Source organism: Dreissena polymorpha, chromosome 11 (assembly GCF_020536995.1).
Source record: "Dreissena polymorpha isolate Duluth1 chromosome 11, UMN_Dpol_1.0, whole genome shotgun sequence".
NCBI classification, from domain to species: Eukaryota; Metazoa; Mollusca; class Bivalvia; order Myida; family Dreissenidae; genus Dreissena; species Dreissena polymorpha.
In genome coordinates this window covers 85283363-85309946 of record NC_068365.1, presented here as the reverse complement: position 1 = coordinate 85309946, position 26584 = coordinate 85283363, and the positions used below count along the sequence as shown (strand labels likewise).

At 34.9% G+C, this 26584-nt stretch overlaps 1 protein-coding gene and 1 long non-coding RNA gene across 2 annotated transcripts in view; both read right to left on the bottom strand.

Annotated features, from left to right (window-relative positions):
• Positions 1–26584, bottom strand: part of LOC127851611 (discoidin domain-containing receptor 2-like) — a 232970-nt gene that overhangs the window by 122596 nt on the left and 83790 nt on the right. The window contains exon 2 of the mRNA XM_052385440.1: positions 24643–24678. Within this exon, the coding sequence (XP_052241400.1) occupies positions 24643–24678 (36 nt within the window). The remainder of the gene's footprint in view (positions 1–24642; positions 24679–26584) is intronic.
• Positions 18704–19566, bottom strand: LOC127851615 (uncharacterized). Its single transcript, XR_008035848.1, has 2 exons — positions 19533–19566; positions 18704–19079 (listed from the first exon to the last, which is right to left on the bottom strand). It is a non-coding gene; the product is annotated as an uncharacterized LOC127851615 (long non-coding RNA).

Genomic DNA, 26584 nt, shown 5'->3' with positions numbered 1-26584 from the left:
CTTTGACTGGAATTTTACAAGGCTGCACATATACACATACATGCCATAATTTTTTAGGTCCAAATCGGGACATTCCATTAAAAATTGTTGGGACATTTGACCAAAAAGCAGGACACCTAAAACGATCTATCATTCCACCTTTACTGTAGTCAGTATAGTACTAACAAAAACTCTTGATACTTTTATTCAAGACATAAAACATCTGATATGAAGCATGAAATCTAAAACATAACACTAACAGTTTTATTAAATAAGACAATAGCAAACAACGAAGATAATATTCATCTTTTAAGAGTACAAAATCTGGAACATTACGACAACAATACTCATTATATTACTTTCAATGGCAAACATTAACGCAGGGGAGGCTATCCAGTACACTGAAAGTACAGGTTACAGTAAACTATCTACCGAACAGTTACATCAGCTTGACACGGAATGCGTGGAATGATGTTTTTTAAGCATGTATCCATGCGCAGTTTGTTACTTGTCAATTAATTGTCGCGGATAAATTGGAGTAGGGTCAAACTGTCATGCATAGCACCTCGTTGTTTTTAGCTTAATTGGAGTAGGGTCAAACTGTCATGCATAGCACCTCGTTGTTTTTATTACAATTACACCCAATTACACTAGTAAAGACAGGATGGGTATCACTTATTGGACTGTTTGTTGCGATTTTGCTATATTGCACATTCGGATTATCCCGCTATTTTGGAACTAAACATTGAATGAAAAAGACTCATTAATGACGTAGAATTAATTTTACAAAACAATTGTTTTGTAAACCGTTTCAAACAAAGACAAAAACAAACACATTTTCAACATTTATTTCATTATAATACAACTGTCGATAGCAATAAGCGACCACTATCTTAAAGAGCACCATGGTGTGAATGCCTGATAAAATCAATAATTAGCCGATAAATCGCTGATAAGGTGTCATAAACAACACTGGTACACACGAGAAGTAGGATCGGATTGTTAATTGGGGGCAATAAAGGGATAAGCGGTGGTAAGTGTTAGCGAAACAGAGCTTGAATAGCGAATTTTATTGGGAACCTATAGACCTTACATTGTTTTTTACGAATGTCGGGACAAATCGTCTCATATCGGGACGCCGGGACAAAGGGCCCAAAAGCGGGACTGTCCCGCCGAAATAGGGACGTCTGGCATGTATGCATATACAGGAGCATTGAAGCCATACAAATTTCAGAAGTGTAGCGCTTACCATTCTACAAATATTACAAATGTGTTTATTTTATTTTTATTTTTTTTATTTCAAATGATAAGTTCATTATCTTACACTTCATTGTGTTTTTTTTATATTGACATAATTTCATGTAACATTTCATTGTTTACTACTTTAGACATTTACTAATCATTCTTCTAGACAGTTTGACAATAATTTCACGAGGAAACATGCATGCCACATAAATATGATCCAGTGAAAACACAATTACCAGTAGTTTTTTTTTTGGCACAATATTTTTCCCAACTGACAAGTCAATTCCCCTCGCAGGAGCACATTTTCTGCTTCACTATTACAGAAAATTATTCATGTTAAAACATACAATATGTTTCTGCCTGACATAAGTTACAACACTTTTTGCAAGGATTGCGTTAAATGAGGCGTTAAATCTGCTTGATCAATCTTATCCTCTGATGAAAGTGTACTATAGAAAATTTTCCGGAAAGATAGATTTCCTTGGAGTACTAGATGAATAGATCATATGTTGATTTACTTTTATATTCCTTCAAATTATACTCAATCCCATAAATTTCTTTATATCCTTTTTACAAAATTCTTATTGACAAGGAGATACATAAAGCCAGGAAACGTTTTGGATGATTACATTTGGTACAGAATTCTGTTACAGTAGGAGATGGTGCATAAGCAAAATAAAACAAATACTTTCACATGAGAGGAGTACTTTTTGTTTACAAAAAATAAGTAATCACCAGAGCATGGCTAGGAAAATCACAATCATTAAAATGCCATTCTTATGCATTCAAAATTAAATATTATAAGCTTTTAAAGTTGTGATTTAATCTTTTATACACTTCTTCTTATATTATAGATAAATACTCATTATATTGTTCCCAATTAAATTGGCTATCTGAAGCTTGACCAGTATTAATTGGCATTTTACTTTCAAAGCTAGCACAGAGAAAATCATATAATTAAATCATGATAAAAGCAAGATACCCAGACCACAAGGGGTTGATCTAGCTCCATCACGAGGGGTTGATCTAATTGGTCCAGTGTCAAGTTTCTCTGACTAGCTCTGGTGACCCTGACCTTTGTGGGGAACTCTCTTAAAGCTGGTCATTGTCTTTGTCCACAAACCATCAGTTTATCTGATGCCCTATTTGTTAACACCCTGGACATTATTGGTCAGTGTGGCAGTACTCTGACCAGATGACCACAACATAACAATTACACTTGAGAAAAGCCAGCACAATGATAATTTGATTAAAATATCAAAACTGGTATATTACATTACTTGAAAAAGTGTTCATATTTTCAGTATATTAGGTACTAAATTTTACTTGGTACAGGTACCAGGTAACTACCAGTTAACTATAAATAACGCAAGTAGATTGATCATCGTCACGTGGTATAAACCCAGGAAGTCAAATTGTGCATGCACAGTGAATTGCATATATATTTTATATATAAAATGATCAATCTACTTGCGTTATTCATACTGTGTATATTGATTCACATCGCGAAATTTTATTACCGAATATACTGAAAATATAAACTTTTTTCAAGTAATGTAATATACCAGTCGTGACATTTTAATCTATATAAACTAATAATTGTTAAAAAAATACAGTATTTTAGAACTTTTCTTTTTTTGTCAATCGCCGTTCACAGTCCCTTTCAGAACAGTCAATTACTATAATAATGATACTGTGTAATAACATTGAGTTTAACCAAAATTAAAGTTGGCAGCACTTAAGCAAATCTTAATCCTCAGGGGTTTCCCAAAATGAACTTCATAATCTTATTAAGGCAAGACAGCATCAACACTGTCAGTGTCACAACTTTGGGGATCATCTCTAATCTGTTATCAAAATAATGGCTCAATTACAGAGTAATACAAGGTAAAGTTTCAGCAAACAAGATATTAAAGTGGCAACTATGATAGCAGAAATGACCAAAAAGATAATGAAATTACCCCAAAGATAAAATGGTCCCACTTGTAGATAAAAAATTAGTTTACAAACTACACAAACTACAGGCAATTATTATTGTGAACAAACATTGAATCAGTGGAGAAGGATGCAGCGTTTTGTACTTCCCAGGTGGTTTTGATAAGGAGCCCCTTGTTGGTCAGTTCAAGTTGTAAGTTAAGGGTCAGGTCATCCTGTTGGTCATTTGAGTCTATGTATCAAAATTAATTGTCATCTTAGATGGTAACATTTATGTCATGTCAAGTGGACAATTGAAGGACAAATAATAATCAGGAACGGTCACTAGCAACTTGCTATCAAGTAGACAATTAAAGAGGCAGTACAACAATGTATGGTCACTTCTGTGATGTCAAGAGGTAATTTAAAGGCCAAGTGATAGTCAGGTATAGTAGAGACCATATTGTGGGCAGTGGTCAAGAGGTGATATTCAGGTATAGTAGAGACCGTATTGTAGGCAGTGGTCAAGAGGTGATAGTAAGGTATAGTAGAGACCATATTGTAGGCAGTGGTCAAGAGGTGAAAGTAAGGTATAGTAGAGACCATATTGTAGGCAGTGGTCAAGAGGTGATAGTAAGGTATAGTAGAGACCATATTGTAGGCAGTGGTCAAGAGTACCTTGGTTTAACTGCTGGTTGATTTCAGTTAAAGGCAAGTAAATGTTTAGAGCTTGGTTTTCACTGACATCTATATTTGTCTTTTTTTAGGTCAACATCATGTTTATTTTTTCAGTTAGTTAGTTTTGTCAATTGGTCAGTGTGTGATGTTACTTTTGTCTAAGCAGTTTATTTCCTCAGTCTTTTATGCATGAATTGAATCATATAACAAGCGTAAATAGAGATAATTATATTTTTCATTTTCAACAATCTGACACATCATTCTAGCAAAATATGCTGCTTCTACAAACACAGCTGGATGGTAAATCTATTTTATAAAAACTTATAAAAAATAAAGAAGTTGTAATAACATATCAAAACAACTATATCTATATGTATAACCATAAAGTCATAGGGTCAGTTTATCCATTCAACACCTCTACATACAACCATAAAGCCATAGGGTTACTTTAACCATTCAACACCTCTACATGCAACCATAAAGCCATAGGGTCAGTTTATCCATTCAACACCTCTATTAACACCATTACATACAACCATAGAGTCAAAGGGTCAGTTTATCCATTCAACACCTCTACATACAACCATAGTCATAGGGTCAGTTTAACCATTCAACACCTCTACATGCAACCATAAAGCCATAGGGTAGGGTCAGTTTATCCATTCAACACCTCTTTTAACACCATTACATATAACCATAAAGCCATAGGGTCAGTTTATCCATTCAACACCTCTACATATAAACATAAAGCCATAGGGTCAGTTTATCCATTCAACACCTCTATTAACACCATTACATACAACCATAAAGCCATAGGGTTACTTTAAACATTCAACGCCTCTACATGCAATCATAGAGCCATAGGGGAAGTTTAACCATTCAACACCCCTATTAACGATATAACATACAACCATAAAGCCATAGTCACTTTAACCATTCAACACCTCTACATAAAACCATAGAGCCATTGTCAGTTTAACCATCCAACACCCCTATTAACACTATAACATACAACCATAGAGCCATGTGCTCACTTAAACCATTCAACACCTCTACATACAACCATAGAGCCATAGGGTCAGTTAAACCATTGAACACCTCTATGAACACCATTACATACAACCAAAAAGCCATAGGGTCACTTTAACCATTCAACACCTCTACATACAACCATAGCGCCATAGGGTCACTTTAACCATACAACACCTCTACATACAACCATAGCGCCATAGGGTCACAGTTTAACCATTCAACACCTCTACATAAAACCATAAAGCCATAGGGTCACTTTAACCATACAACACCTCTACATACAACCATAGAGCCATAGGTTCAGTTTAACCATTCAATAGCTCTATTAACACCATTACATACAACCATAAATCCATAGGGTAAGTTTAACCATTCAACACCTCTACATACAACCATAAAGCCATAGGGTCAGTTTAACCATATAACACCTCTACATACAACCATAGAGCCATAATGTCACTTTAACCATTCAACACCTCTACATACAACCATAGAGTCATAGGGTCAGTTTAACCATTCAACACCTCTACATACAACCATAGAGCCATAGGGTCTGTTTAATCATTCAACACCTCTACATACAACCATAGAGCCATAGGGTCCCTTTAACCATTCAACACCTCTACATACAACCATAGAGTCATTATAAGGGTCAGTTTAACCATTCAACACCTCTACATACAACCATAGAGTCATAGGGTCAGTTTAACCATTCAACACCTCTACATACAACCATAGAGTCACAGGGTCCGTTTTACCATTCAACACCTCTACATACAACCATAGAGTCATTATAAGGGTCAGTTTAACCATTCAACACCTCTACATACAACCATAGAGCCAAATTCAGTTTAACCATTCAACACCCCTATTAACACCTCTACATACAACCATAATGCCATAGAGTAACTTTAACCATTCAACACCTCTACATACAACCATAGAGCCATAAAATCAGTTTAACCATTCAACACCCCCTATTAACACTATAACATACAACCATCATAGAGCCATAGGATCAGTTTAACCATTTAACACCTCTATTAACACCATTACATACAACCATAAAGCCATAGGGTCAGTTTAAACATTCAACACCTCTACATACAACCATAGAGCCATAAAGTCACTTTAACCATACAACACCTCTACATACAACCATAGAGCCATAGGGTCAGTTTAACCATTCAACACCTCTACATACAACCATAGAGCCATAGGGTCACTTTAACCATACAACACCTCTACATACAACCATAGAGCCATAGGGTCAGTTTAACCATTCAAAACCTCTACATACAACCATAGAGCCATAGGGCAGTTTAACCATTCATTACACTCCTATTAACACTATTGTATACAACCATAGAGCCATAAGGTCACTTTAACCATTCAACACCTCTACATACAACCATAGAGCCATAGGGTCAGTTTAACAATACAACACCTCTACATACAACCATAGAGCCATAGGATCAGTTTAACCATTCAACACCTCTACATACAACCATAGAGCCATAGGGTCAGTTTAACCATACAACACCTCTACATACAACCATAGAGCCATAGGATCAGTTTAACCATTCAACACCTCTACATACAACCATAGAGCCATAGGGCAGTTTAACCATTTAACACCCCTACATACACCCATAGAGCCGATGGGGTCAACATTCAACACCTCTTCATACAACCATATAGCCATAGTGTCACATTAACCATTTAACACCTCTACATACAACCATAGAGTCATATGGGTCACTTTAACTATTTAACACCTCTACATACAACCATAGAGTCATATGGGTCACTTTAACTATTTAACACCTCTACATACAACCATAAAGCCATAGGATCAGTGTAGCCATTTAACACCTCTACATACAACTATAGAATCATAGGATCCGTTTAACCATTCATTACCTCTATTAACTACATTGCATACAACCATGAAGCCATAGGGTCATTTTAACCATTGATTACATCTACGTGCAACCATAAAGCCAATTAGTCAATTTAACCATTCAAGACCTCTATCAACACCATTACATTCAACCATAAAGCCATTATGGGTCAGTGTAACTATTCAACGCCTCTATTGACACTTTTACATAGACCATAAAGCCAAAGAGTCAGTTTAAGGATTTAACGCCTCAATCATTTTACAATTCTACAAACAACAAAATAAATTATAACAGCTTCAGCAGCAGACTTAGCCATTTGTCAAGCAACTCATAAATTGCCTGCAATTCATAAATCAACTGGTCAGTACTGGCCCACTAAATCAAATGACCATCTCTCACTTGTCACTACAACAAGGGTATCGGTGGTGAAGGCATCAGTTCAGACACCCTTGTCACTCCCCTACCAGCCTCCACACACACTGCAAGGTCAATAAATTTAGGGCCTTCACCGAGACTGGACAGCAGCCATTAGCTTCAAATTTGTGACTGATTGCAAGTTGTTTATTGGCCCATGTGTACAGCTACAGGAGAAGGCACCCTAATGGATGAGAAGTATATTTGTAGATCATACAAGCCAGGGTTGTAAAAGTCAAGTTCTGTAATGTCAAGATTACAATTAAATATTTCCCTTTTATGAGCCGCATCATGCATACATGGTAATGCAAAAATTGGTCTATTAGCCAAATGCAGTCAGCATAACTCCAGACCAGCCCACGCATTTGCACAGCCTAGTCAGAAAGTACACTGTCCATTAATGAAACCACAACTGTGCAAGACTATAGCAGATAGGATAGCTTCTGACAAGACTGCGCAACCAGGTGGGCTGGTCTGGAGTTTATGTTGGACGCATATGGCATAAGGGCCATTTTGGCATAACATGGCTCATAAAAAGGGCAATAGTAAAAATATCATCTTGACATTACAGAACTTGAAATTTATGTAAAGTTTAATCATAAATAATATTTCCACAAAATCACTGAGCACAGATATAGCTAAAACTGCTTATGCATTCATCATTTAAGAATGCATTGACTCAATAAAAAAAAATTACATACAAAAACAACTCATTCAACTTATTGAAATTGGAAAAATTATCAAAAAATTATATAATTATAAAATAAGTGGCAACTGTTCCTGAGCCAGCAAAATCCTGTTTTTACTTGCCCGGTCTTGATTCTTTAAAAATAAGCAATAATACAACTCTTTCTCTAATCAAATTGTTTTAATAAGCTCTCATATGTCCTGTATCATAATACAAACTGTCAAAAAACTAATAAATGTCGCTATATGTGTGTAAGTTCTGCTGGAATATCTTGCTTTTAGAGGCCTCTTTGTGGAACCAATAAGTGTCAAAAGGCATGTAAATCAAACCATGAAGATATGATGTTAAAGAAGTGTCACAGGCAACCATGAGTCCATTAGACTTCTGAAAGAATTTCATGCAAAACTGTGTCATCTCTATGGAAACCATTCAACAACATAGGTCACTTTTCTGTTTCTGCTTACTCCTTTCTAAATACTTCCAGAAATTTAATGGTAAGTAACCCAAACCTTGCAGTGTGTATGTTTTGTGTGAATCATAATCATTTTGATGTGAAAGCTAATTAGTGAAAGCAGCAGAAACCACAAGTCTAGGTATTAATGTTCAGTGAACAGAATTCTGCAGTGTAATAAAAACATGAACATATAAATGCCAAAATATATACATAAATCCAAATAAAAAACACAGATTTTTGTTTTACTTCGAACTGTTCCTAGAAATTTATGCCAGTGTGAAACTTTGTGTGAAATATAACCCTCTATGAAAGACTACCTGAGGCCGACAGCAAAGCTTCAGTTAAATTATTTTAAAATAGTTACAAACCATTGGAAACCAATATACTGTAATGCCAAAAAGCTGTACCGTTTATGAGGAAAGGGAGCAATTCGTCAAAGTTTTCATCAGCAGTAAATCCTCTCTCACTAAATTCAGCAAATCATAAAATATTCCACAAAGTTTATAATTTACTGTAGTCTTACCCAAACCCCAAGCAACCTTTCAAGATGTACTGCACTCTAACCTGATGAACACATCACCCACCTCTTGTCTAGAATGGGTGGAATGTAACCTACCACTGCCATGTCAGCCTGGTGCATGCTGGGAATCAGAAGGTCCAAAACTGACAACCGGTCACTCAGTCTGGACATTAATAACCCCTTTGTTTGTTGTGGGTCAGTTTTTGACATCCTATTAAATTTTGTGCTGTTTTCTGTAGGAGGAAATGGGTTCTGTCAGGAGGACTGTTTGTTTGATATATTCTTTTTGACAGGGTTTGCAGACTTAACCAGGCAAGAGATTAATTTATTAACTGGACTGCTGTCTTCTAACAGTTCTTCAAGAGCCTGCAAATTTGTATGTTAGAGTACCTTCTAGTTCTTCCAACCGAAATCCGCTATTGAATCAGACAGCAGAATGAAAATAGAAGATAGAAACTATAATTTTGCTTCTGATGGTTATGGAGTTTCTTTATTTATCTATCTATAACAAAGAATTCACAATTAGGCAAAGGCTAATATGGACAAATGATGTCTTTAAATAAATTCCTTTTCTCAATCCATTCTGTCATTGTTACATTATGATTTGCTGGTTTTTATAGTGACTTCAATAGAGGATATTTGTTGGATTTGATGAAATATCGCTTTTTATTTCACAAGTGATTATATAAAATATGTATTTTTTATGATCACGAGTAAATTAAAATCGATATTCCATCGAATCAAACAAATTTTCTTTTTATTTTATGCTTTTTTCACCGTTCATTTACATTGTAAAAGAGTTAAACTGGATAATTTTGCTGGATTTATGACTTCATTTCGTCGAAAAAATGACGTCATATCACAGTAAAACAGTGAAAAATATCGATATTTTTCACTGTTATTGTTCACTGTTTTAAAACAGTAAAATACCAGTTTTATTACACTTATATTTCTCTAAAAACCACCGGAAAGCATAAAATAAATGCAGGTATTTGAGCAAAATGACCCACAGATGACCCAATGGAACATCATAAAAATCAAAGCACAAGTTTGTTGTTCTCTTTATGGACTACTAACAAGCAAGTATAAGACATGCACAGCATTATAGTAAATGGCCGTATATCATGCCACATACATGGTGTAACATCTTCATGGAAATCAAGTGTCCTGCTAATGTGACAGCCATGATCACTGTCAATAAAAGCAGGACATCTACAAATCCAAAGAGCTGATAATACACTTGGAATGGATGTCTAATGGTATCCCAGCATGCAATCTTTACTGTCTGTTTGCCATTGGGACTCTCTCTGATGTGTCGGGGAATTGTTTTCCCATGGTAAATAGGAGAATATTTGTTTGACAGATCTCTCTGTTAATTGGTTGTGCTGCTCATCAAATGACTTCAGCTCCATAAAAGTGTTTTATTAAATTTCTGCACATATTTGTTTCAGAATTCTTCACAATTTAGTCGCGTTCTGGGAAAACTGTGCTTATGCATGTGCACAAGTGTCATCCAGTCTGCACAGGCTTATCAGGTATAACACTTTCCGCCTAAACTGGATTTTACCCCAAAAAGAGACTTTAAGTTTAAACCAACAAGAGATGTGTTTGTCAGAAACACGATGCGTTTTATTGCACTGCTTTGAAATAAAATTTCAATATATCATTTGGCAGGTTTAGAAATTATCTCCCTTTTAAATCTTATTACTTCCCTTGGATTGTATTTTTTGACTTTTGACCTTGAAGGATGACCTTGACCTTAACAAATGGCCATATATCATGCCACATACATGGTGTAACATCTTCATGGAAATCAAGTGTCCAGCTAATGTGACAGCCACAATTAATGACAATAAAAGCAGAACATCTACAAATCCACAGCTGATACTACCCTGCCAATAAACATCTAATGGTATCCCAGCATGCAATCTTCACTCTTTGATGGCCATTTGGGACTCTCTCTGATGTGTTGGGGAATGTTTTCCAATGGTAAATAGGAGAATATTTTTTGACAGATCTCTCTGTTAATTGGTTGTGCTGCTCATCCAATGACTCCTGAGTCAAGACAATATATCTTGTACATCTTGATCAAGGTTGCAAGCATATTTAGCACATTTCAGTCAAGACAATCTATCTTAAAGATCTTGATCCATCAGTATGTTTTGGAACTATGTCTGATAAAAGTTTTATTTTCTGACATTTGATGTATGTTTAAATGAAATATGTTTAGGATACTCGGGTTATTTGTTTTGCTGAACACTTATAAAGTTGAAATTACATTCAGATAAGTGATTTTTATACATCAGCCAGACTTATATATTTTGCCATCTTGTGTCTTTTTGATAGTTCCTGATATCCTTTTGTCATCTTATTACCATACCTGTGGTATATCAGTAAAGGTCATTTATAATAATTGAAGTTTATGCATGTAACACGATTCTAAACAAATACCCCCTGCAGTGCCAGCTGAAGTTTTTCATTTCAGGATGTTTTATCTATGTAATGGCCAATTAAAGACAACCATATCATTAATCAGTTAAAAGTTATTTAAAAGTAAAACATTGTTATTATCTTTATAAACTGACAGTTTCAACTTCCTACTAGTACCCTTTATTTACCCACAACAAAAACTTGTAAATCATTCACAACACCTCTAAGCACATTACGATTGTCACCAATTGAAATTCGGCACTTAATGCGTGACACTTACAAAATGTGGCTAAATAAGTAACTCAATACGGGTGTAATACAACGCATGCTGTCTGTCAAACAACCACAGAATATTCATCTTCACTTCCAATCATCCATCATCATCCCCATATAGGTTTCACTACTAAACAAATTTAATACCGTCATTTAACCCCCAAGCCTCATGTACAAGATACATAGAGCAGTGTCACATTTCATTTTTTAATAAAATCTCAGCGTACAGTTTTTACTGCTACTCTTCGAGGTTGAAGCTCCATTCAAATTAAGCTCCTATCAATTACAAACCCTTTCCTTTAATTGGACTCTAAAGACCTTTAACAAGAAATATCTACCACATTAGACTTGCAAATAACTTTAATAAATATTAACAATAAATGTTAAATATTGTTTAACGATCATTCAAGAGACTTTGATCACATTTTCCATCTGAAAAGGTTTCAAACAGGTAGGTTCTATGAATCACTTTCTTTTCATACAAAACGTTCAACTACTGAGCTGAAATCTTGAGTTCACTTTATTTAAGAATTGAATAGCATTTTTCTGCATTTCTTCGGTGTATAAACTGTCGGGAAAATTACGCCTTATTTGCATAAATGCCAATGGCGTTTATGCATAAATTAGGTGTATTTTTCACAACAGTTCATACACCAATGAAATATCATATAGACAGTGGAAAACTTTGTTTCAACCACCCGTTTTCCTTCAAGATTTTGTTTACCTCTTATGATCTTGATCATACAACTTCTGCTCATCTCTGCTCATCTCTGCTCATTGAACTTAATGCTTAATTTTATATAAAAGTGGCTAGGGTAGCGGCCTGTCAAGTCACCCTGCAAATGCAACATATGGCATAAGACCCATTTTTACTTAAGGCGACTCAAATGCGATATGATAAGCAGATCACACTGTTGATTAGCGTGTTCGGAATGAATGTCTGGGATGTCTGTGTCAGTAAAATTAAGACATAAACCTTTGAATATTTATTATATTTTTTAGCAAATTAGATTAACACATTCTGTAATAAAACAGTGGACATTCAGAGAGCAAGTTAAAATTACAAGAAGCATGTGATAATGGAATCCATTTGATCTTTGTAGACTGGTTCCTCAAGGTCCCAACAAGTCTTCCAAGGCAAAGATGAGCAGGGTAGGTCCTACGTTAGCGTTACCGATCGCCGAAATCGCCATTGGCGATTACAATTCCTGGCTGGCGATTCAAAATAAGATTTTCATGTAATTGGCGATTGAGAAAAATAGACCCTATGCTTAAAAATTGCACACTCTAAATGCCTGTTTTCAGGTCGTATAAATCGCCAGAAACATTGCTAAGATTACACAGATAACACCCTTACCAGAAAGGCCCAAGGGGATAATGACAACCACCTAGGTCGATAATCCACATGGCTAATGTCTTAATTGGTCACGCTTTACACTGCAACCAGCCTTTTAGAACATTTTGGTTTCTTGACAATTTACTTGATAACTGAATTACTGAAGCGTTCCGTGTAATGACCTATTCTATAGATGTTATGATTCAATGTTATCGAATCGACCAGTACAGAATTGTCATTTAATCAGATGGGCGGAGTTATGGCATTGACATTATAGATCTATAGCCACTATAAACTAATTTCCCAAGAAACAACAATTTTGATTGGCTAAAAAAGTAGATAAGAGTAACTTCCCTTTACGGTTGCTATGCGACTTGAAAGACCGATTTAGAAAGCGGACAGAATAATGTAAACTCAGGAAATTACCAAATGTTAGGTTCGCAATCAGAGGACGTCTCAAATAGTGCAGACGGAAACGTCAACCTATCAAGTCTCACGGTTTCGCCGTGAGTCTCACGGTATTTGACATGCAATGACAGTCTCATGCCTACTAAGTAATTTCTCACGCATTTTTCAAAAAAAAATAATAAATAAATAAAGTTTGGATTTCATAAAATGTCGTATAATTACTACCGAGACCGGCGGGCTGTTTTAGTGGTTTCAAACCTAAATACCACATACCGAAAACTGTTTAAAGGTGTTAATGTATCATTATCACTACGCCACCGGTGTCTATGTAAACAAAAAAATCGGCTGCAAAATGTCAGCAAGTGGCTCATCGGAAAAGAAAAATTGTCAAGCAAAAAAAGGGCTATTTCAGACAAAATTAGTCTTAATTTTGCTCAGGAAATAGCCCCAAAACGCACCACAGACTATCTAGGATCCAAAAGTTTTCGGGGGGGGGGGCATGCACCCGGACCCCCCTAGATTTGGCGACAAAGTTTTTTTCCTTAGCGCCAACCTAGAGGTCTAATTAAAAAGTAACAGTAAACCAGTCAAACTGAAAACTTCAAAACCAGGAAAATTCCCAAACCAGTCTGGGAGGCCATAACACCATACCCTAGAGTATATATGGATGGGTTACACACACATTGGACTTGGCAGACAATACAGGTGTAATATAACTTGAAAATTGTTCACCTTGCAAAACAAATTACTGGAAGCAACCTCTGGGAATTCTGTTTTCACACAGTGCACAAAACATAACAACAATTTACCGGGACTTTATATCAAAACCATTCTGTGCATGATTATGTAAGTTTATAAAATGTATAATATACTATAAATCATAATAACTTTAGCGTAATACTTAATGTGCCTTAAATCTGGAGGTGCAAAGAGACAAGTGACTTTTAAAATGTTCTTTAATATGAAGACAATTTTCATATGTAAATGAATAATAAATTAGCACTTAGCATCACTCCTGTTATATTCACATACATGTAAATGTATGTGAGAGTAAATCAAGTATGATTGACAACATGGTCACTACTAATTACAATATATTTTGAATACTTATAAATGATAACAGACCTTGGAATGTTTAGACTTTAGTATCATGTGAGACATTTCACAAATTGCATCCACCAATTAAAGGTGCCTTTTCACAGATTTTGGCATGTTTTGAAGTTTGTCATTAAATGCTTTTTATTGATAAATGTAAACATTAAATTTTAAAAGCTCCAGTAAAAAATCAAAAATAAAATTTTAAAAAGTAAAAAACAGTAGCCCGCAGCAGGGCTAGAACCAGTGACTCCCGGAATCCTGAAGTAAAAAGGCATTGGCCAACTGAGCTATCCTGCCAAGCATACATAAGTTGCGTATTTTAAACGTTATATAAGCAATCTTCGTAGTTTCACATATTTAAACGACAACAACAGAACTCACCAAATTATTCAATCGTTTCGCATTGCAACGCTTTATAATTTTTAGGTTTTTAAATCATCAAAAGATGCATATAATGGCTATATTAGACCATGGCAAATGTTCAGTAATACTGTTTCCTCACAAATATTATAACAAAACTGAAAATTTGCAAATCCATACATGCCATACGTCCCGGATTGTCCAGGATTGTCCCGGAAATGAAGGACATGTCCCGCAGTCCCGGAAATCTGTCAAATGTCCCGGATTTTACAAAATCCATATATACATGTACCTTATGCTTAACTGCACCTCGAGTCGGTGTTCCCACTAATCCGCAGCGTCTCCATGACAATGCCTACCCAAATAGGTGACTACGCTACGTGTCAAAATCGATCAATTAACAGGGGTCCTGTTATCATATCGATTTTCTAACGTTCGCAGTCAAACCGAAAAGGCGGCATTGTTTAATGTGGTTGTTAATTGTTACTGCGTTATAATTTCCCTCTGCGTAAGGGCAAAGGAGTTGTTCACACATCTGAAGATTCTTGCGGTTGTGAATTAGTCATGCGTGAATAACCCCGTGTCACTATAGTTTCAATGGCTTTGTTATGTCACACTTATCAGTCTGTATTGTGTACTCCTCCACGATAAAATCGTGGACCGTTATTTCGGAGGCTTTTGATGAAAACATCAATGTTGTCCTCGTGGAAATTGTGCATTTCATGCATAGTTCAGTTACAGTTTGTAGATCTATATGAAAACATTTATTTAAACGCGATATTAAATTTATTTTAAAAAAGTGTAACTTTATCGTCTTTAAGATAACGCATTCTAATTAAACAAAATGCGAATCGCCTATTAGGCGGATATATTATACGATTTAACGTTGCTAGGCGCACCTGCCGCTTACATCATTTCAACGAAAATAAATTGTGACTCAAACGTGGCAAAAAAAGAACGAATTAACGATGGAGATTATACACTTAGAAAAGATTAATGAAATGCCTGTGATAATCAACGATGCACAAGATCGATTTAGATGCTAACAACATATTTATTAGTAATGTACTCAATTTTTGATGTGAAAAAAATGCGTGTCATACATGCATATATGTCTATATATGTATGTATACATGTCCCGGAAAATCGGCAAAAGTCCCGGAAAATTGAGCTCAATGTCCCGGAATTGGTCTGAAAATTTATGGCATATATGGCGAATCTGAAACAACTTTTTTCAATTTTGTCAATTTACCAAACCGTGAAAAGATCCCTTTAAAATCTCTCCTGCAGCTCAGTGGTATGATGGAAATGAATGCAAGGAATGTAAACAAAGAAGTACAATTTGAAGAAGTAAATGTAAAATTAAGAGGTTCCTCAACAGATTTATAGTGCTGCAGTCAATTAAGCCTGGAAACGGGCTGGCATAATACATGTACTGACTGATTTATGTCGGCCAGTGTAATAAATGGGCTTTGAGGAACATCTGTCCATGAGTTCTCCTTAGAATGTGTAAGAAATTTCAGGAGCATTTGTTCTACTGGTTTTCCACTGGAAGTGAATCAAATGCCAATCCATTCTTTGCATTAACTGAAGATTCTTCAATTGTATGTATTTTAAAATATATTACAGGGTTTTAAAGAAGGAATTTTTTTTGCTATCCCCTTTCATTTCAATCATTTTACTTATCAATAATATATTGGTCTATATTTGTTGCCCAGATAAATCACAGATGATAAGCACATATGAGCCCATCCACAGAGGCTTATCAGCTTCCTTCCTGCACAGACAATCTAAATTGAACAGGCAAGGTGTTGTGAGCAAACACTGGGACCAATCCATATGATCTCCTCTTTTAGTTGGATCCAATGAAAGATTTGATCATTATAAATTTGTGTTTAAAATAAACATTCAGAGTTCAAACAGCATACCAGTTCAAGTCATATTTTATAGAATTTTAAGCACCCAGCAGAATCAAGGTTGGGAAGATTTTGAGGTGCAATCTACACCTACAATTTTCATTCAATTTTACTCAAGTAAATAAATCAGTTGATTGTTTGCACTAGTTTTCAAAATCAAAAAAAAATTCTAGTGCATGACGTCTGCTCAAGTAATTATGAAAATGTATTTCCCATTGCAAATTCATCAGCTTAACTTTTTAACCAATGTCTTATTGATAGTTTCTCAAATGTTAATGATGTGATTACTTTATTATCAAATACTATCTATGAATATGTACAGAAATACTGAAAATGAACCCAAATCTTCATTCATGGATAATCACAAAGCAAAGAACATAACTGACCAGGCTGAATCAGCTTTTACAAATCAAGTCAAATTAGGACAAACCAGATCAGATATTCCATGACCTAACAATCAATTTATTAGCTATTCACACTTAAGGCCCTGACTGAAGCGGTCATCCCCAAAGGCAAACATAAAAGCCTTTCAGAGTTCCTTTGTGTGCTGGTACACCACTCTGGCATGTCATGGATGTTTTCTGTTCCAATTGTGACCAAATATCAGTCCCATTGTAAGAAAGCTGAATAAACAGTCTGTCGAAATTTGACGCTGGTTGCTATTATTTCTGCATTTGCCCTTAATTAAGAAAGCATGGCTTTATTATTTGGAAATACAAATAATGGGAACAATTGCTCAAACCCAATGCTGATAATGCACTTTGAATAGCATTCTGTCAATGAAGCCCTGAGGCAAAGTCAAAGTTGGTTATTGTAACCACCCTGTATAGTATTACTAAATTCAATTAAATTAATCATCAATTAAAAAATATATATGTATACAACTTATAACTTCTCTTACTTGTTGCAGTGTTCCCACCCATCTATTATGTTTTTGGGTAGCTGTCTTACCCAGATTTTCACTGTAATTGACCTTTATCAATAGCCAATAAAATGCTGTAGAAATTTACCACCAGTTAAGGCCCAAATGAATTTCACATTTGTTTAAAGTACCTAAAGTAAAATCGAAAATGTTATACCTTGACTTCAACAAGTGTAATATTATAATACTAAAAGACTGGTTGACTATAATATTTGTGCAGTATAGTGTAAAGGATGTGAGCAATGTGGGAATAACCCGCTTTTTATTTCATACAACACAAATAACAAGACTATTGCCAAGCAATATAATGTCCCCTGCCAACTCCACCATTGTCAGAATTAATTTATTTGTGTTGCCATAGCAACCAGAATATTTGACATAGGAAGAAAATGAAATGACGAACATAAAAATAATGTCCATATTGCTATCTGTCCATGTTTCAAGTTTCATGAATAAATATGAAGAACTTTTAAAGTTATCGCAGGATCCAGAAAAGTGTGACAGACTCACAAACTGACGGACTGATAGACACACAGAGTGCAAACCATAAGTCCCCTCCAGTGAAACCGGTAAGGGACAATAAATAAACAATGACTCCTGCATCTAAAAAAAATAACATAATGTTAACACATCATTATAGCTTCTTAAAGTTAACATAAAAGCCATATTATATAAAAATCTTGACAAATTGAACAAAAACAGAGAACACATGCTACTGAAATACCAAATCATCAAAAAATCAAGGCCGCCTTATCCAGAAACATTCAATATATGTTAGTCTGGCCTTAAGAGGGCTTCATTTCTTCACAATTATTTCATCAGATAATGTTAGGAGCATGCTGAACAAATATTCTGGTGTCTTGAAATTAAGCACCATATTTGGCAAGTGAAAATTGTAAACAAGGGCTGTTTGTAAAACATGCATGCCCCCCATATGCAGGGGTTCCACTGGCCCAAAAAAAGTTGTCGCCACTTTTTCGCGGCGTGAATACTGTCGGTTATTCCACCTTATTAATAAGAACAATCATTTTAAGAAACCTTACTACATTAATGTCCTTGACTATATTATCACTTTAAAAAGTATGTTTTTTCATAAATAAAACAATAAGTACCTTCATAAGTCATACCTTCATAAGTCTTAATAAGCTTTATTTGTATATAAATAACATTTTTTTCAACTTGATAAACAACACAGATAACCAAAATAATATAATAATGTTAACATCAATGTATTAAACAGTATGCTGCATAAATGTTTCGAAATTAATTATTTAAACATAAAATCACACTAATGTTCATCATTTGAAAGGGAATCAGAAAATAAAGCATCTCACTTCAAAGTGTTTAACAGTTATATTTGGTCATTTGGACATGATATACATCAGCTTCTGTTGTTAACAAGTTTTCTGTTAGTGGTGGATGATTTCCAGGTTCAATTAAATGACTGTTGTTCACGCCTTTTTCCTGACAGAAAGGCCCAGATAATTGCCACCATCCATTCTAGTTGCCTGAAATAGCATAAAACATATTTTTACAAACTATCAACATCAAACCAACACATAAATGTCCCTATCTTTAAATGTCCGAATTTAACATATCCGAAATATAGTACATCGAGTGAATGTTTTATATTTAATTAAAAAATTGTTGTTATCCTTATCAATTTATATCCTTCCCAGAACATTACAATAATGAATTTATTAAACAGAAATGCTCACAAATACCTGTCAAACAAGTTTTTATTTGTTGATGTGGAGAAATTAAATGCTTTTGCCAGCCCCATGGTTTTAATTTTAACAAAGAAATAGCGGCCCTAATAATCGTTATAATTATTGATCGTCGTGACAGTTTGTCCCCGTGTTACTTAACTTATTGCTCAATATCATAAAGGAGCCGTTAATCCGATAATAACCCCCATAAAACTTGACAATAGCAGTAAAAACACCGTTTGTAACACTTACACGCTTCGGTGATTTCTAATGCACCATGCACTGGTCGCTTACATCGTCGTAAATCTATATTTACAACTGACAGACGCTGGCCGCTAATGCTCGGTCGCGTGCTTTCGACTCGCAGTACATTTTTGGATAGGATTTTACCGATTTTTTAAAATTCGCCACTTTTAAAAAATTGGAGCCACATTTAAAAATTTAGCGCCATTTGGCGCCAATGGCGATCGACAGCGGAACCCCTGCATATGGGCTGTCCGTTGTAGTGGCAGCCATTGTGTGATACGTTTTTTGTCACTGTGACCTTGACCTTTGACGTAGTGACCTGAAAATCAATAGGGGTCATCTGTGAGTCACGATCAATGTACCTATGAAGTGTCATGATCCTAGGCAAAAGCGTTCTTGAGTTATCATCCGAAAATCATTTTACTATTTCGGGTAACCGTGACCTTGACTTTTGACCTTGTGACCTCAAAATCAATAGGGGTCTTCTGCGAGTCATGATCAATCTACCTGTGAAGTTTCATGATCCTAGACATATGCGTTCTTGAGTTATCATCCGAAAACCATTTTACTATTTCGGGTCACCATGACCTTGACCTTTGACCTAGTGACCTCAAAATCAATAGGGGTCATCTGCGAGTCATGATCAATCTACCCATGAAGTTTCATGATCCTAGGCGTATGCATTCTTGAGTTATCATCCGGAAACCATTTTTCTATTTCGGGTCACCGCGACCTTGACCTTTGACCTAGTGACCTCAAAATCAATAGGGGTCATCTGCAAGTCATGATCAATCTACCCATGAAGTTTCATGATCCTAGGCGTATGCGTTCTTGAGTTATCATTCAAAAACCATTTTACTATTTCGGGTCACCGTGACCTTGACCTTTGACCTAGTGACCTCAAAATCATAAGGGGTCATCTGCGAGTCATGATCAATGTACCTATGAAGTTTCATGATCCTAGGCCCAAGCGTTCTTGAGTTATCGTCTGACAACCACCTGGTGGACGGACCGACCGACAGACCGACATACCGACATGAGCAAAGCAATATACCCCCTCTTCTTCGAAGGGGGGCATAAAAATATACAGTGGAAACCCTCTAAACCAGATCCTCTCTATACCGGAATCCTCTCTAAACCGGACAAATTGTCCAGTCCCTTTTTTCCCCTATAAAACCATGCGTAAAATATCTCCTTAAGACCGGAATCCCATGAATTCCGATTACCGGTCATTCTTTGGATCAAAATTTGGTCATTCCATGCGTATTTGTAACTCTCTAAACCGGACACAACCAGTTTATTGCACCTCATCCCTAGAGTCGAAAACTTGTGATATGCGGATTAAAGACGCGTGAAATTAATTAAGGTGATCAAACAATTAGCAAACAGTAAAAATCGCAAAAATATTTAAAGAGACCTACAGGTTATGATAAAAGATGTACATATCGATCAATAGAAGTGATAAAACTGATTATAAGTTCTGATAACGAACATATGGTTCTTTAGTGTGTTTTGTTTTTGATGTAGGAAGCCGTGCTAAATTTTCATAAGCTTAATGCTAATTAAATTTGAATTGTTTATTACAATTGCTAATTTAGTGTCATATACAATGGTGATTAGAAGAGTTCTTGAAGCAATTGCATTTAGATATTCATATAGATATTCAAATTCGCAATTAAGAAAATTAAGACTATAAATGTCAGAACCTCCTTCTAAGCGTAGGCGCGTGGAATCATCTCTAGAAGACAAACTGATCAACGAGTCAGAGATGTTACCTAAACCTACACTCAAGATGCTGTCAGAAAAATATGGGGTAGGAATGTCGACGATCGGGGGTATCGTGCAATAAAAGTCTGTGTACATGTCTCATTCGGTAAAAAAACTCTTCACATAACAAAAGTCGGTTTAACAATGTGTTGCTTTTATGTGATGCAATATGAATGAATGATATATATATATATATATATATATGTATATATGTATATATATATATATATATATATATATATATATATATATATATATATATATATATATATATAGTATTAAAATTTGATGAAAGTGTGTGGTTTTGAAAATTAGGCTAATTGTAATTAACGCCTGAAAGTAAAATAGTCACTTTCCCCTCTAAAAGGGAATCCTCTCTAAACCGGAATTTTGTCTCTGTCCCGGGGGTGTCCGGTTTAGAGGGGTTACACTGTACCTGTAGGTTGATTGTCATGACTCCTCGCTTCAATATCAGTATTTTATTAGAATTACAAAGGTAGAGCAGTTAAAGTTAAAGAAAAAAAACACTTAAAAAAAACTCAAATATAGTATTTATATACTAAAATGCATTCAAAATTCTTCCTTTATACAATTTAATTTGAACATATATGGTAAAATAAATGTCCCTATTTTTTTAACTCTTCCAAGCATTGGGTGTCAGACGGCTAAACTTCTTAATCATAGGGAGAAGTAAAGGAAAGTTACAGAATCTGAAAAATTTAACCAATTATTAGCTCATTTATCTTACTTCAATAAGTGTAAAGAGTATTCATTCCATGAAAAGGCGCCATGTAGGGTGAAACATTTTGAACAAATATCGTCATCATGTCAAAATTACACAACTCATTACCCGTCAAAGTGATAAATGACCCACTATAGTGCTCAGTGTATTTTTGGTCGCAAAACTAATGCAATGATTTTAGATCTGAATAAATTTAAATGAGTTGATGTCTATCAAGGCAGTAGATTAATTGGCCCCAATTTTAGCAATCACATAAAAATGATGGAAAGATTGTTATCACAAAAAATCAATTAAAACAGTGCTAACATATGCCCTTGTACTTATATTCACAAACACTAACACTTGTATACCACTTGGTCTGACTTATAACTTAGTTATTTATTCATTAAATAAAAAACCTGAGTCAGGATGTGTATATTGACAGATGTTGTATACTCAACAACATTTCAACCACAACAAATAACAGAGAGCCCGTAATGCATCTGTAATGTTAGCCACCTTGTTCTTTTAACTTTCTATCCCTTCCATTCGTGCAAGATTAAGGATCACAAAAGGGTGCTCCTAAGCAGGTGAGGGTGGAAAACCGACCCAGTCTGGTGACATTTTCTAATAATTTTATTACCAAGAAAACCCTCAATTTAATTAACCCTCTGACAACATGTTCTCACTGAGTACCCTTATCTTCTCAAGCAACTTCCTTCAAGCAACTCACTTGCCAGTATGTCATGATTTTGTTCTCTGCTGTTCCAAACTCACATGCAAATATTGGTACCTTGACCAACTGTACCTGCCTTTTACTGATGAAACTAAAACATTATTGCTAGAATTGTGCATGAATTCACACATGAATGTAAAGAGCATATCAGAGCATAAGTGAAGACGTTCGTATTACTAATATTTGCTTTCAAAGTTTTATTATGAAACAATAAACTAAATGTTTATCAATTAAAGATAAATAGTACATTGTTAAGTTTTCAATTTAATAGTTGCCCGATCAGCATAATTATTGTCTATCAAGACAGCATACTAACTCAATGTCTCGAATTCCAGATTTGTTTTAATTAAATGTAATAAATAAATCAGGCAATCAACACTTAACTAACTATCTCAATACTACTATAACCTTTAGTAGTAAAAATGTGTTAGTAAATATGTAACTATGGTAAATGTGTCTGTCAATTTAATTTCATATCTATGAATCGAAATTGCTGATCATTACAATTTACTTTTCAATATATTACATAGAAAAACATTATTTTTCCTAAATGAGATCTAAAGGTAAAGTGCAAGCAAACATATATTCTTAATAATAAGACATGACTTTTATCATTATATACACATGAATATAAATAATATGCAATGTTAGTAATACATATACAAAGCTATGAATTATCATCAGTACATTGTTTAGATTTTCACTTTGATTTCAATCAATAGTGAGTTATGCTTCCAATTTATATAACTGGTGATATCTAATGTGGATCTTTCTTATTTATTGAATTGTTAATGAGTTTTCTTAACACGTATTATAACAACATGGTGTAAAATATTTTGCATTTCATCAATTTATTTACCCAATTTATATTTCATGGAGGTATTTTAATGTTAATGTTCAAAAGTGTTTAAATGTGCAATATTTTATTTTGCTTTTTTATCTGGAGCAAACAACTGCATGCACTTTTTGTGCCAGTCAACAGGCTCACTGTGTTGTCATGGAAACATTCTGTCAATTCAATTTGGAAACTGACACTGATGTTAACAAAATTTACAACACTTTAATTCCAACACACATGTTTATGAATTTAAAATTAAATTGAAAACAAACAGAATGGTGTTGATTTTACAATATTGGAATGTGTTTGTTTGCTATGAGTAGTCAGCTAAGTGTGTTCATAAAGTCATAATTATGTTCTCATTTAAGAAGAAGTAAAATATATGCTAACTAGGTTCATCTTAAAATAAAACTTGTTGAGATACATGCATTGGAACTATCTGACATAATTTCATTTGAAAACTAGCAATAATTAATTTAACTATAAGTACATACATTATTATAAATGAGCAAAACACTTAATGAGCCTAGTTCTGGGAAAACTGGGATTAATTAATAAGTGTAAAGTGTTGTCCAAGATTTAAGCCTGTGAAATCTGCACAGGCTAATTTGTTTAATCCTTTCCCACTTAGAAGCAAATTAAAAATGGCTATGTGCAAACAGCATTATATAACAACCAGAACAGCCTGCGAGTAACTTGCGGTCTGTTCAGGTTTTATGCTGTTTGCTGCTAATCAGAATTTAAGGGTTGGAACTGAAGCATTTAAATCTTGAATCTAGTAAGAAAGGTTTTTGATTAAATATAACTTTCTAAGGGACTACACATGTGTGAAACTAAATATCTAAGTGGTAAAGGGTTAAAGGAGGTCGACTCTTCTAAATGAAAATCCAGTCTAGGTGGAAAGTATGTCACTTATTAGCCTGTGCGAACTCCACATGCTAATCTGGGACCACACTTTAGGCACATGCATTTAGCCAGTTTTTCCTAAAACAAGGCTCATTTATCAAAAGGCAAACATACACAAACACAATAATGTGCAAGGATCAATACATACTTCGTTTTTTGAAGTTGTGCAGGCCGGCATCAGAGGCTAAAAATAAAGCAAAACAAAATGGTTGAAGCAGACAGACGGATAGAAGTGTTGCATGAACAACATGGGCAGTCACAATAACATGTATACCACCAACATGCTTACCATGGTTACAAAATGGTGACAAAAGTCATACAAAAACTTAACACTTACACAAAAATGAAGGTACATAATATAAGGTTCCTCTAGCCCCACAATTTAGGTACCCCCACCAATAATAATAATCCATATTCTGAGTTCACTCTAGGAAAATGGGGCTTAATGAAAGTGCTTAAAGTGTTGTCCCATGTAAGCCTGTGCCGACTGCACAGCCTAATCAGGGACAACACTTTCTGCTTTTATGGAATTCTTTGTTAAAACAAAGTGACTTCTAAACACAATTCCGGTCTAGGAGGAAAGTGTTGTCCCTGATTAAACTTTGCATAATGCACAGGATTAATCACGGACAACACTTTACCCACATGGCTTTGGCCCCATCTTCACAGAGACAGCTGGGACAACACTTTACCCACATGGCTTTGGCCCCATCTTCACAGAGACAAGGTCAAATGTTTTAAGTTGTTTGGATTTATGAATTTCGTTTAATACTAGGAAGATGAGAATTTGTCAGCAGTGGTATGATTTTAATTAACAACATTACATATTCTATATTCGATTAAAACTTATAAAATAATTGATAATGCTTACATTCATTTATATGTGCTGAGGTTAAATGTAAATAATTCAGGACCAGGGATACAAAACAACTACATACATGTGTATGAACAAATATGGGATAACACACCTATAGATACCATATTTAAAAAGAGAACATGGCATCAATACCATGTGCTTTACAAAATATAACATCCTTTTATCTTACACCAACTATTTTTCATTAACATTTTGTGTGTGTGTGTGAAATTAAGATTTTATTTAGTCAGGTCATCACTCAGTCATCACGACTACATTATCTGCTGACCTTAATCAATAAGAAGAAGATATTGAATAATACCAATAATTTATATTATAAAATTTTAAATAATATAACTGCTGAACATATCTCCATAATAATTCAGTGACATTTAATATGTTTGGTAATCTAAAGAGTTACTCATTTACAATTAACTATGAGCCATAACTATGTGATAAGGGAGGTAATTCCATTTATCAACAAAGTAAGCACCATGAGCCATAACTATGTGATATTTAAAGGGAGGTAATTCCATTAATTAACAAAGTAAGTACCATGAGCCATTACCATGTGATAAGGGAGGTAATTCCATTCATCAACAAAGTAAGTACCATGAGTCATAACTATGTGGTAAGGGAGGTAAATCCATTAATCAACAAAGTAAGTACCATGAGCCATAACTATGTGATATGGGAGGTAATTCCATTAATCAACAAAGTAAGTACCATGAGCCATAACTATGTGATAAGGGAGATAATTCCATTAAATAACAAGGGCTGTTTGTAAAACATGCATGCCCCCCATATGGGCTGTCCGTTGTAGTGGCAGCCATTGTGTGAATACGTTTTTTGTCACTGTGACCTTGACCTTTGACCTACTGACCTGAAAATCAATAGGGGTCATCTGCGAGTCACGATCAATGTACCTATGAAGTGTCATGATCATAGGCAAAAGCGTTCTTGAGTTATCATCCGAAAAATCATTTTACTATTTCGGGTCACCGTGACCTTGACCTTTGACCTTTGACCTTGTGACCTCAAAATCAATAGGGGTCATCTGCGAGTCAAGATCAATCTACCTGTGAAGTTTCATGATCCTAGGCATATGCGTTCTTGAGTTATCATCCGAAAACCATTTTACTATTTCGGGTCACCGTGACCTTGACCTTTGACCTAGTGACCTCAAAATCAATAGGGGTCATCTGCGAGTCATGATCAATCTACCCATGAAGTT